We start from the raw sequence: 16,350 nt of genomic DNA on the forward strand, positions 1-16,350 counted from the left end.
TTTCTTAAACTATTTCGTGGAAGCTTAGAAAATGTTTTTTTATTAAATAAAAATAAATACTTGATTTTAATCAAATGATTTTTTTAAAAAAATCGCCTGATTTAATTCAAACAACACTGTTTTTGACTCACCCTACACCCTTTATTTCTATCAAAATAATTTAATGACATACTTTGAAGTAGCGGAAAATGAAAGATTCTTGTTTGACGAGGACGTTCAAGTTCTGCTCCTTCATTAAATCGTCTAGAGTGTAGATTTGTGGATATGTTAGAGTCAAATAATTTTATTCTTCAAAAGAATTAGAAGTAAAATGCAATTTCTTGCCTATTTTCTTTTTTCCCAGTGTTGTTTTCAACTGTGGAAGTTTTACAAGTTTCAAATTGATAAGTAATGTGCCGACAAACAAAATAAACCAAGCCTAGATGTTAAATTTGGTTTTAATTTTATGAAACATTGTGATTATTATAAATACACACTCCGCAAGTGATAATTCGAAAAATTCTATTGACGTTAATGTATTCCGGTCGAACGTATTTGACCAGAAACGAATAGTAAGTAAAGTCAATGGGCGGTCCAAGTTGATAATCTTTATTATATTCGGAGATCATTGGAAATTTGTACCAAAAACCAACCACTAGGTATCTTAAGTCTGCATTCTAAATATATTAAACGCGGAAGATAATATAAATAATAATATAATATAATATAATATAATAATATAAATATTCAAAAACATAGTTTATTGTAAATATTTCTCAAACTATAAACATATAATCTCTACTTACAAACACTTAAAAAGAACCTTACTATAATATTAGAATTTTACTTACACGATTTTTAGCTTCGGGAATTAATTGAAGTTTATTTCTAAAATTAGTCGAAATTAATTTCAGGCATCTTATTCAATTAGTGCTTGTATTTACGTTTTGAAATTGGTTAAAAATTCTGTAACAACGGCAGCGTGTTTAGAAATAGATTTAAAATTGAACTCGCCCGTATTTGCCATGATGTATTTCTGAAAACATTAAAGCCATTTTAAACTTAGATTGTAAAAGTCATTTTAGAAATTGAAACTGTAGGGATCAAAGTTTTCAGCGAATATTTTTCTCAGCTTACGTAATCCAGGGCCATTCTCAGAGTTACGTTTGAAAATAACATATTTCTATTGGTTAGACTAATCCTTACAAATAAATTTAAAATTTTATTGTTGTGAAACTTCAAGGACCTAACAAGTATTTAGGCATAATTCGTACTTTATTATTTAATTATTTCAAAATCGGTAATTTAAATGTTACCTTCGTAAATGTAATTAACCTGATATAACTGCAAATTAACGTTAAAATATAGACTACCGTTATTTTGTCGATTTTTTTAAAAATATTTTGCGACCCCTAAGTTGTTCGATGTTTTAAGACAAAATATTTAGCTTATAAGTACGCGAATTTTAGAAGTATAATGGTCAAAATTTTTGATTCAAACGAGTTTGATCATTATAAAAAGCATAATAACTGAAAGTCAAATATTTTGCACAATATGAAGCTTCTTTACTTGGTTTTAAAACTCTCTGTGTTTACCAAACGAAATTGTGCCAACATTTCAAAGTACTACTTTCCATATTTTCCGTTTGAAAATAGTTGTATAAAATATGTATTTAGGCACGTAGAATCTGAATATTCTTTTTGTTACCCCTATAAATCTTTTAACCTTAAGATAATAGTTAAAAAAGATGACTTCCGTCAAATTTGAATGTTCCATCATTTACACGGATCCAGCCTGCAAATGTCACAAATCAGTAATTCGCTAGCACGCACCATGCAGCCATCAATCAAACTGATAGGTAAACCCCATGATAAAGTAACTTTGCTACCCTCGTTTTCAATCTCTCGAACTAAAGACGAAATTAAAAATCTATAGACGTTGAAAGTTCAGTTTTATCTTGAGAGTTCGGTTAATTAATGGATCAATTCATTAAAAAATAATATAATATCGATTTTAAGATTTTTTTGTTCGTTACTATAGTGACTGTATTCCTTCCTTTAACCTTTGGAAAGCATTCTATAGGGAATGCTGTGGCGTATTGAAATACAGTGTTAAATCGCCTAAGCATTAAAATAGTCTTTATCAAATACATATGAAACCACGTGAATATAGATAGCATTATATATACAATGCATTCTTATTTACAAGTCATTAAAAGTGAACACGCTTTTCCGCTGTATCTTTTTGACTTATATTACAACAAATGTTAAGAAAATTGGCTTTTGTGTTTGAACACGCAGATATTAACTGTAATATTTTTCATAGCTCTTTGTTGAGTCACGTTTATCTAAACGAGTTTTGGTCAAAAATATCATGTTGTTAAAGTCGTATGCCTATCTAAATTTTGAAATATTTGTAATGACTATTGTCTCTTCCTAACCAAGAAAGTTTCGAATAATTACAAATTTTGGGGTGGATATTGGGTTTATTCGGAAATACATTGTTATTAACGTATTTATAGAAGTTGTGTTTCTCCTACTTTATTTTATAAAATGATCTTAACAACATTTTTCTGAGCATCTTTCAAAATGATTAAAGCCAATAATTATGATAACATCAATGCGTTTTTACTAGCTGTTTAACTTAATTTATCAACAGAACTTGACAATGAACGACTCGATAAAGATTTTTTTGTCTAACAATTTTCCTTGACTCCTTGAAACATTATACAAGTATTGTAATTACTATTGCTTTTTGCAACATTAATTTCATTATTAGCATTTAATACCACAACATTAACATAGATTAATATAATTACTTAACATAACAATAAAACATAAATTACTTTATACTACGGCCAAGTAGACCATTACTAAAGGGAAGCGGCAAATAGTGTCCGGCTGTCCAAATATATGTTACTAGCTGTTATCCGCGACTTCATACGCGTGAAATTTAAACTAATTTTAACAAAGCAAAAAAATGGAACCTGAATCGAAAACGGAAATCCAAACTAATAGAATGGCAGTCAAAGAAACCACTAATTAAAATAAGGAACGTAAAATTATCCCGTCGAAACATAATAAATAAAGTGAAATATAAATTAATAATTTCCCTCATTGTCAGTATGACAAACAACAACATCATAATAGGAAAGCGAAACGAATAGAACAGAAGTCAAAGACGTTTGAATCCAAGCGTATGAATCTTTAACAGTTTTTTGGAAATTTAGGGTATATCACTCCATTGATTTCTTACGAATAAATGGTAAGAAAACCCGCAATTGCGTGAAGCTTTGGTGGAAGCCCTGCCATTGGGAAGCTAGACGGTTCTCGTAACCGATCACCGCGTACTTCTTATCCTAACGATGGGAGTAGAAGCCAACAAGTTGGGAAAACCAAAATATTACCTCTCCGAGTCAAGAGGTCTACTACTACAAACTTATTTACCTAGATATGGAATTATTTCTCTTTTTTGAAGTAAACATTTACGAAATATTGACGCAGTATTCCAAGCATAGCGAATATACAGTAAAGCAGATGACATTTTACATCCAATAAGGATAAATCTTGGACACATGGAAATCAGTCAATGGGGAAAAGAACAGCAAATGAAGTCTACGCTTCAGCTGTATACCCTATATTCTGATAGCTACATTCACAACTGGCTTGCAGTGTAAACACTATCGTCTCGTCTCACCTCAACAATATTCTTAGTTTGCCAACATGAGTGGACTGTTAACGTTAAATAACACCAAAGCTAAATTGTAGCTAGACGCACTGATAGTCAATGCGCACCATAAAGAGAATAAACAGTCTGTAGCTGCTACCCGTTTACCATTAGCCCTTTTACTAATCTAATTGCCACCATGATCTTATCTTCTATTATAAAATCTTAACCTGATTATTTAAGAGTGTATTTAACTTACTGCTCACTCTGAACCGTTGATGTCTCTTCATTTCAGACACGAAAATCAAAGCCCAAAGTTTACTTCACCTCAGGCCTCAATCATTCACTCTTTGTTTCACTAAGCCTCTTGCGGTTAATAGTTGATATACCCGCCGGAGTTTAGGTCTTAGTTTCCTTCATGAAATCACTAAACCAAGGATTATTCTATATACAGATGTAGTATAGCTTAAGTAATATATAAACAGCCATTTCAAATAACAATGTCAAAAAAAATCTTTGGAATATCAAAATGAAACAGAGCTTTAAAGCTACAAAAGTACTAAATGCATCGTAATTACGAAAAGTATTTCCACACATTCACTTTATATTATAGAAAAAGGGAATATTAAGGTTCTGAATGATTTCTTTACACATCAACACAAGGCAAACTGCTAACGCGACGCAATAGTGTAACAATGGACGGACACACACAGACAAATTCTTTACACATCAACACAAGGCAAACTGCTAACGCGACGCAATAGTGTAACAATGGACGGACACACACAGACAAAAACATAGACTGCTTTTTACCTCTCCGAGTGACGTATGTCACGGAGAGGTTCTGTAACGATCGTGTGTGTCTGTGTGTCTGTCTGTGTGTCTGTGTGTCTGTCTGTGTGTGTGTCTGTTGTTACACCCACGTGACCGCGTTCGCAGTTTCCAAATCGGAGCAAACGTGTTCGCCATTTCCGAACTGCTTTCACAGTCACGGAAATGGCTACTCTATTTGAGTTCTCCCACCACCATCTTCTGGTCTTTGTCCAGCCCACACGGACACAAGTCTGTACTTACTGGCTTCTAATCACCACCATCTTATGGCCTTCGTCCATCCCACATGGACACCAGTCTGTACACACTGGCTTCTAACACCACCATCTTCTGGTCATTGTCCATCCCACATGGACACCAGTCTGTACACACTGGCCTCTAACACCACCATCTTCTGGTCTTTGTTTTTGTCCATCCCTCATGGACATCAGTCTGTACATACTGGCTTCTAACACCACCATCTTCTGGTCATTGTCCATCCCACATGGACACCAGTCTGTACACACTGGCTTCTAACACCACCATCTTCTGGTCTTTGTTTTTGTCCATCCCTCATGGACATCAGTCTGTACATACTGGCTTCTAACACCACCATCTTCTGGTCATTGTCCATCCCACATGGACACCAGTCTGTACACACTGGCTTCTAACACCACCATCTTCTGGTCTTTGTTTTTGTCCATACCACATGGGCACCAGTCTGTACATCTGGCTTCTACACCACCATCTTCTGGTCTTTGTTTTTGTCCATCCCACATGGACACCAGTCTGCACACCTGGCTTCTACTCCATCGTCATCGTTTGGTTTAAGACATTCGCGGCGATCAGCTAGGGTTACGAGAAACGTCTAGCCTCCCTAGGGTGGGTTGTCCACGATAGGTTTTCGCAATTGCGGTTGTTCTTGCTTTTAACCGTAGTTCGACACCCTTATATACTACCTATTTGAATAAGGCGAAGCAACCGGCGTATGCTTCATTTCAAACGCCAATATTAGTCAAGTCTCTCAAGAATGTTTAATTGTTCTTTTTTAAAACGATGTAACGTTCAATAAGGCGAATAACTAACGAAGAAAATATTAAATATTAATTATATTCATTTTAATATTTAAGATAATCTTGTTTCTCAATTCAAAATTAATACAGAAAGAGTTAAAAAGCAGTTTATGTTATTGTCTGTGTGTGTCCGTCCGTTATTACACTAGTGCCGCAGTGCGCTGCGTTAGAAGTTCGATTTGTTTTGATGTGTAAAGAAATCCTACAGAACCATAATATTCCCTTTATCCTTAATATAAAGTGAATATGTGGAAATATTTTTCGTAATTATGATGCATTTAGTACTTTTGTAGCTTTAAAGCTCTATTTCATTTTGATAATCCAAAGATTTTGTTTAATATTATTATTTAAAATGGATGTTTATATATTACCTAAGCTATACTACATCTGTTTATAGCATAATCCTTTCTAAAGTGAATACAAGCACAACGCTACTATGTTGGTCAAATGAACTTTAGTTGTCAATAGGCCTAGTGAACCAAAAAGTAAACGCTTGGGTTTGGATTTCGTTTCTGTAATGCAGAGACATTAACGGTTCAGAGTGAGCCGAAAGTAAAGTACACTTTAGGCTTAGATATTATAATCATGGTGGAAATCTGCACCGCGTTCAGCAGAGCCCAGCGGTGTTAGCAGTATCCTACATAACGGTTTTTTGAAATTTGACGTCACGGTGCTTAGCGCTTAGCTAGCGCGGTCTTCAAAGAAAATAGTCGGCTTTTGGATAACGTGGAGGAATTAATACAAATAGCTCTATGGGACTATAGCTAATTAATTGGCGTGAAACCAGTTGATCACGCGAGAATGTTAAGAGAAATGTTAGTTTCTAATTTTAATTATAAAAGTAATTATCTATCTCTATAAATATGTTATCATACAATTTTTGTTAAGCCTTGGTACCTTGCACGCTTTATTGCGCTAGCGTCATTTATAAAACGCCGATGACCGGAGAAAAGCTATGACGACAGAGCTCACCGGTAAACATTTCCCTAATCCGCTGTCTTTTTACCTCTCCGAGTGACGTATGTCACGGAGAGGTTCTAATTTCGACGTGTCTGTGTGTCTGTCTGTCTGTGTGTGTGTCTGTCTGTCCGTTGTTACACCCACGTGACCGCGTTCGCAGTTTCCAAATCGGAGCAAACGTGTATTCAATTTCCAGACCGCATTTACAGTCCCGGAAATTGTATTCCACTTACAGTCTATTACTCCATTGCCTGTCTAACAACTCTGTTCATTTGTCCACCCCACATGGACACCATTCTGAACTTACTGACTTCTAAACACCACCATCTTCTAGTCTTTGTCCATTCCACATGGACACCAGTCTGTACACCTGGCTTCTAACACCACCATCTTCTGGTCTTTGTTTTTGTCCATCCCACATGGACACCAGTCTGTACACCTGGCTTCTAACACCACCATCTCCTAGTCTTTGTTTTTGTCCATCCCACATGGACACCAGTCTGTACACCTGGCTTCTAACACCACCATCTTCTGGTCTTTGTTTTTGTCCATCCCACATGGACACCAGTCTGTACACCTGGCTTCTAACACCACCATCTCCTGGTCTTTGTTCATCCCACATGGACACCAGTCTGTACACCTGGCTTCTAACACCACCATCTTCTGGTCTTTGTTTTTGTCCATCCCACATGGACACCAGTCTGTACACCTGGCTTCTAACACCACCATCTTCTGGTCTTAATTTTTGTCCATCCCACATGGACACCAGTCTGTACACCTGGCTTCTAACACCACCATCTTCTGGTCTTTGTTTTTGTCCATCCCACATGGACACCAGTCTGTACACCTGGCTTCTACTCCATCATCATCCTTAAGGTTAAGACATACGCGGCGATCGGCTAGGGTTACGAGAAACGTCTAGCCTTCCAATGGAGGGGTCTTCCTCCAAGGTTCACGCAATTGCGATGTTCTTATCTACAACTGCGATTCGAATCCTTTATATACTACCTATTTGAGCAAGGCGAAGCAACAGGAGGATGCTTCATTTCAAACTTCAATAATAGTCAAGTCTCTCAAGGTTGTTTAATTATTCTTTTTTAAAACGATGTAACGCTCAATAAGGCGAACAACTAACGAAGAAAATACTAAATATTAATTATATTTATTTTAATATTTAAGATAATCTTGTTTCTCAATTCAAAATTAATACGGAAAAGTTAAAAAGCAGTCTATTTTTTTGTCTTTGTGTGTCTGTCCGTTTTCACACTAGTGCGCCGCGTTAACAGTTCGCTTTGTTTTGATGTGTTAATATTCACTTTTTCCATAATATAAAGTGAATATGTGGAAATCTTTTTCGTAATTACGATGCATTTAGTACTTTTGTAGCTTTGATCCTCTGTTTCATTTTGATATCCCAAGAATTTTTTTTTATATTATTATTTGAAATGGATGTTTATATATTACTTAAGCTATACTACATCTGTTTATAGCATAATCCTTTCGTTATTGATAACGAGAAGAACGCTACTATGTCGGCCTAATGAAATTTTATTTGTCAGTAGGCCTAGTGAACCAAAAAGTAAACGCTTGGGTTTGGTTTTCGTTTCTGTAATGCAGAGACATTAACGGTTCAGAGTGAGCCGAAAGTTAAATACACCTTTAAATAACCAGGCTTAGATTTTATAATTGAATAGAGCATCATGGTGAAAATCTAGGCCGCGTTCAGCAGAGCTCAGCGCTGTTAGAAGTTCATGTTTACACTGCAACCCTGTTATGAATCTGGTTTTGAACATAGAGGGTATACAGTTGAGGAGTGGAAAATTTGGGCCTCTACAAACACGTAAAAGTAATATCCCTCCAAAGTTTTATCTCTTTATTTCCCGTTTTTCCCCCATCGGATGATTTTAATGTGTACAAGTATATCCTTATTGGATGTAAAATGTCGTCTGATTTACAGTACATTCGCTATGCTTTGTATACCTCTTTAATATTTCATAAAATGAACTTCAGTATTTGTTCTTAAAAAATGAAACATTTCCATATCTGGGTAAATAAGTTTGTAAGTAGGCCTCCTCTTGACTCGGAGAGGTAATATTTTGGTTTTCCCAACTTGTTAACTCTTTCCGTATTAATTTTGAATCGAGAAACAAGATTATTTTAAATATTAAAATAATTATAATTAAAATTTAATATTTTCTTTGTTAGTTGTTCGCCTTATTTAACGTTACATCGTTTTGATAAAGAACAATTAAACATTCTTGAGAAACTTGACTAATATTGACGTTTGAAATGAAGCATACGCCTCTTGCGTCGCCATACTCAAATAGGTAGTATATAAAGGATTCGAATCGTAGGTTTGGATAAGACAATCCGCCATTTCGTGAACCTTTGGTGGAAGCCCCACCGTTGGGAGGCTAGACGTTTCTCGTAACCCTAGCCGGTCGCCGCGTATGTCTTAACCTTAACGATGATGGTGGAGTAGAAGCCAATGTTTAAAGACTGGTGTCCATGTGGGATGGACAAAAACAAAGACCAGAAGATGGTGGTGTTTAGAAGCCAGAAAGTACAGACTGGTGTCCATGTGGGATGGACAAAAGACTAAATGATGGTGGTGTAGAAGCCGGTGTGCACAGACTGGTGTCCATGTAGGATGGACAAAAGACTAAATGATGGCGATGGTGATGTAGAAGCCTGTGTGTACAGACTGGTGTCCATGTGGGATGGACAAAAGACCAGATGATGGTGGTGCTTAGAAGCTATTAAGTACAGAGTGGTGTCCACGTGGGATGGACAATGTTAGACAGACAATGGAGTAATACGGATTGTAAGTGGAATACAATTTTCCAAATTTCCGGTCCGGAATTTGGGAAAACGTTTGCTCCGATTTGAAAACTGCGAACGCGGTCCCCTGGGGTTTAAGTCAATAACAACAGACTGACACACTCACAGAAACACAGACAGACAGACACGTCGAAATTAGAACCTCTCCGTGACATACGTCACTCGGAAAGGTAAAAATTGCTTTCTGCGAACGAGTTTGCTCCGATTTGCTAACTGCGAACGAAGTGACAGACACACAGATACGTCCAGTGTAATACCGCTCCGTGACTTCATCGTCACTCAGAGAGTTAAAAACAAGTTGGTAAAACTACATACTATATTGCTGACATTAGGTTCGCCTTTAAACTAGGTGCGCTCTTTACTATCCAGTCAGTGAAGCTATGCTTCGATTTGAAAACTTTTCCCGCCGAGCTGTCGAGGTGCATACGAGGCTGCGGGCAACACGCCCAAAGCTGAAGGGGTAGATTTCTTTATCGTACTCTTACTGGTTTTCACTTCTTTCTTCAGCATGACTGCCTTAACTGGATTGAGCCGAACAGAATGTTGAACTGTTTCACACGAAATAAAGGGAGTCTTAAAAATAGAAGTTTCGGTTAGCGATCTTTCCTTCGAAGGTTGTACAACGTTAGTTCTCGCTCTGTCTACGGTTCTCGTTGCCGAAATTCAGCTTTCAGAAGAAAATTTCTTAAAGTTAATAATAAAATAGTAATATAATTTAAAATCCTGAATGAACCGAAGGAAAGTTACTTTTATGAATCACCCCTTTACTAAGTCGTCATCGTCCATTGACGAAATTGCTCTCGGTCTTCAAAGATATCCACATGGAAGCTTAGACGCACGGGTTGCAAAATTCCTCTTCAATTATCGAAGAACACCGCTTGTGAATGGAACTTCACCAGCTGAGATAATGTTAGGAAGAAAGCTATACACTACCCTCGATCTATTTAACCCTCAACACCAGGCGAACCAATATGAACAAACGAAGCCGGACACCAAGACAATCTATGCCGCACAGACACGCGTCTACGTCAAGAACTATGGGAGAGGATCTAGTTGGTTAAAAGGAACTATCACCCGAAATCTGGGAAACACTATGTTCGAAGTCCAAACACCATGGTGTTAGAAAAAAAGGTGTTTCATGGGTGTTCGGAAATACCTCGAGGTGTTTATATACTCTTTTTAGAGTGTTTTTTAACTGAGATGGTGTTTTCTCCGTAAAAAGGAGCTAGTTGACTCTTTTAAGGTATTTTTTAAGGAAACGGTGATTCACTGGTACGTATAAACACCTTTAGATGTTAATTGACCCTTATCAATTGTTTTAAAAACGGAAATAGTGTTTTTAATATAAATCTGTTTGAATGGTGCGAATAAACACCTTTGGGCTTGACTTAACACTTTTTAGCTGATATGGTGTTTTTTTTTTAAGTGAAAGGTTTTTGATATGACCTTAGAGGGAAATCACCTATTAATTCTACCTGCATAGTGAAGCATTCTAAAAATATCCCAAAGATTTTAAAAATTGCTTTGGACTACCTTGAAGGAATTCATACTTGTTAAGATTTTTCAATCATTGGAAAATAATTCTCGAAGAGTTCAATATGCTGGAATTTCTTGGAATTAGAGTAATTCATAAAAAATACTTTAATTTCCCCTTGACCCAGGTTTTTATCTCTCCGAGTGACGATGACGTCACGGAGAGGTATTACACTGGACGTATCTGTGTGTCTGAAATGAAACAGAACTTTATAGCTACACAACTACTAAAAGAATCGTAATGCCGAAAAATATTTAAAATATTTCCATTTAATATTCTGCAAAAAGAAAATATTATCGTTTTGTAAGATATCTTTTCATCCTACTCGCTTTATATTAACTTTGATTTGCGTGTAGCGTTTCGATTCAGATGCAATCTTCATTACTCGTTCTATATAAACTCTCACTTTTGTCATTCCAAATTTGTCTCAAAAAGACCTTTTTTTAAAAGGTTTATTAACACTTTTTCTGGTATTAATAACACCTCTATTCTAAGTGATTAAAACACCTAACAGGATTTAAAAAGCACCTTCAGAGAAGGTATTATTTCGCACCGTTTTGAAAGGTGCGTATTGACATCCTCTCGAATGGTGCTTTTAAACACCAATAGAGGTGCTACTGGGGATGCATTAGGAAACACCTCAAAAGGTGTCAAACAGTTCCATTTTTTTTAACAGTGCAGACGGCTTAGTTCGAAGACACACAAATCAAATGAGACCAGATCACTCAATTATTCAAACCGAATTGGTTGCTGAGAGTCAATCCACACGTCTCGATGAACGAACTAACGATTCAAGTTCCACACCAGAATCCACTCTGGAGAACAATCCCAATACACCCACACCTCATAATTCTCAACAGTCGTCTCCTCTTACGCATCTAAGAGACAGTGCCTCAACCACGAATGTTCCTTACTATAGTACATCGACATCGGTAAACGCACATACTCCTGATCTCACACCCAGATCTCACACGAAGCCTACCTCAGGAGCGACAGCTACCGAAACCACAACAACGCTTCGCAGATCTAGTCGCACAATCAAACCTCCTCATAGACTCGGTTATGATTAACACCACTACACTATCCTTATCAATATATTAACATGTAACATTTTTCTTTTGTTCATTTTTTTGAGGAGAGTATTGTCATATCTGTAGTTTAAATAACGCGGTTACACCTAGTTCAGATTATGACCGCCAGAAGTATTATGTACGTATCGTTAGGGACCAGAGTATAATACACTACTACGCAACGACTGACTGATCCGAACCACTTATTACTTTTATTGTTGATTTAGTAATTAAAATGATGTTAAATTAAAAACACGTCTTACATTTAATTCCACCACGACACAACAAGAAGGATAGCTAAGCGCGCCATCACGTGAGGAAATATATTTCGTCGAGATAAGGTAAAGCCCCCAACCTTAGGGAAAAACTCTTTGCCTGTATCTCTCAGGCAATTCCGCTTTATGATCACTCAGTGTCGCGCCATTCCCGGCCTTGGATTACTCGTTCTACGAAACGTGCCATACGCAAAAAAGAACGACTATGGAAGAAACTGAGCCACGCCATTTCCACTAACAACAGTCACGCACAACTCCGTCTCCGACCCCTCTACAAGTCTCAAGTCTGCTTAGTCAAATCTCTATTACGCAAAGCAACTTCGCATTCCCATGCTCGTAAACTATCCACAATCAAGACAAACCCACGTGCCTTCTACCGTTTCGTACGCCGTCAAATCCGTTCCCTCCCGACTCGTCTCTGTTAGATTAGATATAGATAAGCGTAAAACATATCTAATAAAAAGCAATATATGTTAAATTAAAAAACATTATGTAAAGTATATAACCGCGACGACAACAAAACTCTTATCACTTCTTGTTGGGATATTCTTATGACGAGTCAATAAACTATGATGTAAACGACCGGTTAGTTACTTATTACATGGTGTCAGAACATCGGAACCTGCGGACCTCCATTACGTACCCAACGTCGTCCTAGCTCCATCCACGATGACGTCAACCTCCTTCAAGAGTCCGGACCCATTCCACCGAGGGAGCAACAACCCTGCGGCCTTGTGGGCGGAATACCGGGACAGCTTTAAGATTTACGCACTGGCAGCCAAACTATCGGACGAAACACCAGCCGTTCAAATCGCCACCTTTCTACATATTATTGGACCCGCCGCTAGAAGAATATACAACACATTCACCATCAACGTCCCTGCCGAAGATACGCTTACGCTTGATATGGTCTACAGCGCTTTCGACCAATACTATGAGCCGCACAAAAACCTCGTTGCATTCCGCTACACCTTCTTCACAACGCACCAAGGCGCACACCAACCGTTCGACGAATTCATCACAGACTTGAAGACGAAGGCCCGTAATTGCGAATTTGGTCAACTCAACTCTTCGCTCATCTGCACACAAATAGTTTGCGGAACCCGGAAAGACTCGCTGCGAAAAGAACTTCTGTCCATCCGCAACCTCACCCTGGACAACGCCATTGCCAAATGTCAAGCCGATGAATCTTCCAGCAATCACGCAAACGCTATTGCCGCGACAACGGATAAAGAGGACGCAAACACAGTCAATTTAGACGCGATACGGAAGAGAGACCGCCGCTCGTCATATGAACACACGAGACAGCCGAGACAGAGACAACCGGTGCGGGCACCAGTTAGGTTCCACAATCACCGGTATCAGAACGATGGCAGGGCACGAGATCCGGGTCAGCAGCCAAGATGCAGTAATTGCGGTACCCATCATAAAATCCAAGGCCAATGCCCCGCCAGAAATGATACATGCCATGGATGCCAGAGGTCCGGCCACTGGATAGCGTGTTGCCGATCAAGGCAAACGCACGCACTGACGTGGGAGCAGAGAAGCGACCAATGGCATTCCCCACATCTCTCGGAGCAAAGAGGCCGGGATCCAAGTTATACGTACGAAGATGATGGACAAGCACACGATTACGGTTATCTATACTGCAATCAAATAACCCTGCACTGCCACGATATGCGAGCGCCACTGACCAGGGAAGATGACGAATGGCTGGAAACAATTTACTTTGCCAACTTCCCGATTACAATGAAACTGGACACGGGATCACAAGTAAATATCATCTCGCAGGACATATTTGACATGCTACCAGCGAAGCCAATAATACACCGACCACCATTCACGGTCCGAGCATACTCCGGTCACCCCATTGACATTATTGGCACGGCTGAGATCGTCTGCGCTTCATTCGCCGCATCAACAGTGCAAAATTTCTACATCACTCCACGGAACACAATGCCGATACTGGGAGCAAGGGCATCCGTCGAATTAGGCCTCATAACACGACACCTTCCAAGACAACCGATGAATAGACGACGAGATCGGGACATACACATGCTAAGCAGGGGCGGCCAGGAAGACACCGTAAGCCACACACAGCAAAGAGCGCCAGATGCGAGACGACAGCCAGTTGCCCAGCAAGACCGACACCGGCCGACACTAGACGAGATCGATAGGATGACACCGGCAGACATCATCCACCGATATAGTGATGTCTTCAACCGAATCGGCAAATTACCGGGAAAATACTCGATCAAACTCAAGCCAAACGCGACACCAACAATCTCAGCACCACGGCAAATACCTCAAGCTCTACAAGCAGGCGTCATCAAAGAATTGAAAAGGCTACAAGACCTGGGAATAATCACACCAGTAACAGAACCAACCGACTGGGTCCACCCAATGGTGGCGGTAGCGAAAGAAGACAACTCAGCAGAGGGCGGCACCAGAATATGCTTGGACCCAAGAAACCTAAACAAAGCGATTAAAAGGGAACCTTATCCGACACCGGCGGCTCAGGAGATCTTTTCAAGCCTGCATGGAGCCGAAGTATTTACGGTACTCGACGCGCAGAGCGCATTTTGGCAGGTAGAGTTGGACGAACCAAGCTCACACCTCTGTACCTTTGCGACACCGTACGGGCGATTCAGATTCCTACGTCTGGCACTAGGAATCTGTACATCATCAGCAGTCTTCCAACGAACGTTGCATCAAATATACCCACCAGAGGAATTCCCGTATACGAAGATATCTACGGACGATTTTCTCATCTCGACCACCAAACAATCCCACAACAGGAGGCTTGTAGCAGTACTCGAGCGGGCACGACAAACGGGGCTCACATTCAGCACGAAAAAAATACAGCTTGCAGTCGAGAGAATCACGTACCTGGGAACAATCATTACACCAAGGGTAATAGAGATTGACCCAGCACGAGCAACGGCAATTCAAGCAATTCCAGCACCGAGGGATCGGGCAGCATTACAACGCTTTCTGGGTATGGTTAATTTTGTGCCGAAATTCCTCCCAAAACACTCCACAGAAGCCGCGCCCCTCCGAGCACTATTAAAAAAAAGACGCCACATTCAGCTGGGACGCCAACACCGAGCGCACATTCCTCGACCTGAAACGACTAATAACGACAGCTCCAGTTCTCACATTCTTTGACCCACAACGTGCCTCCACAATCTCAGTAGACAGCAGCGCCAATGGAGTGGGCGCAGTACTCATGCAAGAAGGTCACCCCGTCGAATATGCATCCACTTCATTTACACCAACCCAAAGGAACTACGCTCCAATAGAACGAGAGCTCCTGGGAATCGTATACGCCTGTGACCATTTCCAGTACTACGTGACAGGGACAACATTCACAGTAGAAACCGACCATCGACCACTAATCAGCATAGTCCGCAAACCACTCCACATGCTATCACCCAGGCTCCAACGTTTGGTACTGAAACTGACCAGATATGACCTGAAGGTGGTCTACGTGCCAGGAGCGAAACTATACGTAGCCGATACCCTGTCAAGGGCACCGCAACAAGCACAGGACATCGACACAAGGGAACTGGAAGGCAAGTCCATGGTGATACATGCAACGACAGCACTACCAGCAGAAAAATACGATACCTTCAAGACTCATACACGGCAGGACGAAACAAGTCAAATGCTCCGACGCTATATAACAGAAGGATGGCCAACAGCTATCAACAAAGTGCACGCGGCATTGAAACCCTTCTGGCCGATTCAAGAGGAACTCCATATGAAGGAAGACCTAATATACCGTGGAGAACGCCTTTACATCCCGCCAACATTACGAAGAGAAATCCTTCAACAAATACACGTAGCGCATCAAGGGATCTCTGCATGCATTGCAAGGGCTAAAATTCACGTATATTGGCCACAAATGACCGGTGACATCACGGAGTACGTGAGGAAGTGCGATACATGCCAACAAAGGGCAAGAGCAAACACATCCCTGCCGCTGCATCCGCATCAGATACCACAACGGCCATGGGAAGTCGTTGGAACGGACATCTTCCACGTCGGCAATAAAACAATGATCATCCTTGTCGACTACTTTTCAAAATTCGTGGAAGCCGCGGAACTGCAGACAACCAATGCGGAAGCCGTTACAAGGT

The 16,350-nt window shown here is 39.7% G+C and overlaps 1 protein-coding gene across 1 annotated transcript; it reads right to left on the reverse strand.

Moving 5' to 3' along the window:
• Positions 1–329: 329 nt before the first annotated feature.
• On the reverse strand, positions 330–1,121 carry LOC149689130 (uncharacterized). Its single transcript, XM_089869570.1, has 3 exons — positions 924–1,121; positions 831–867; positions 330–656 (listed from the first exon to the last, which is right to left on the reverse strand). Exons 1-3 carry the CDS (start codon positions 1,004–1,006, stop codon positions 444–446), a joined length of 333 nt encoding a protein of 110 aa, XP_089725696.1. The 5' UTR covers positions 1,007–1,121; the 3' UTR covers positions 330–443.
• Positions 1,122–16,350: the final 15,229 nt, after the last annotated feature.

The sequence above is a fragment of the Phalangium opilio genome, unplaced genomic scaffold (assembly GCF_054372755.1).
Source record: "Phalangium opilio isolate 3A_F unplaced genomic scaffold, DU_Popi_V2 ptg000031l_1, whole genome shotgun sequence".
NCBI classification, from domain to species: Eukaryota; Metazoa; Arthropoda; class Arachnida; order Opiliones; family Phalangiidae; genus Phalangium; species Phalangium opilio.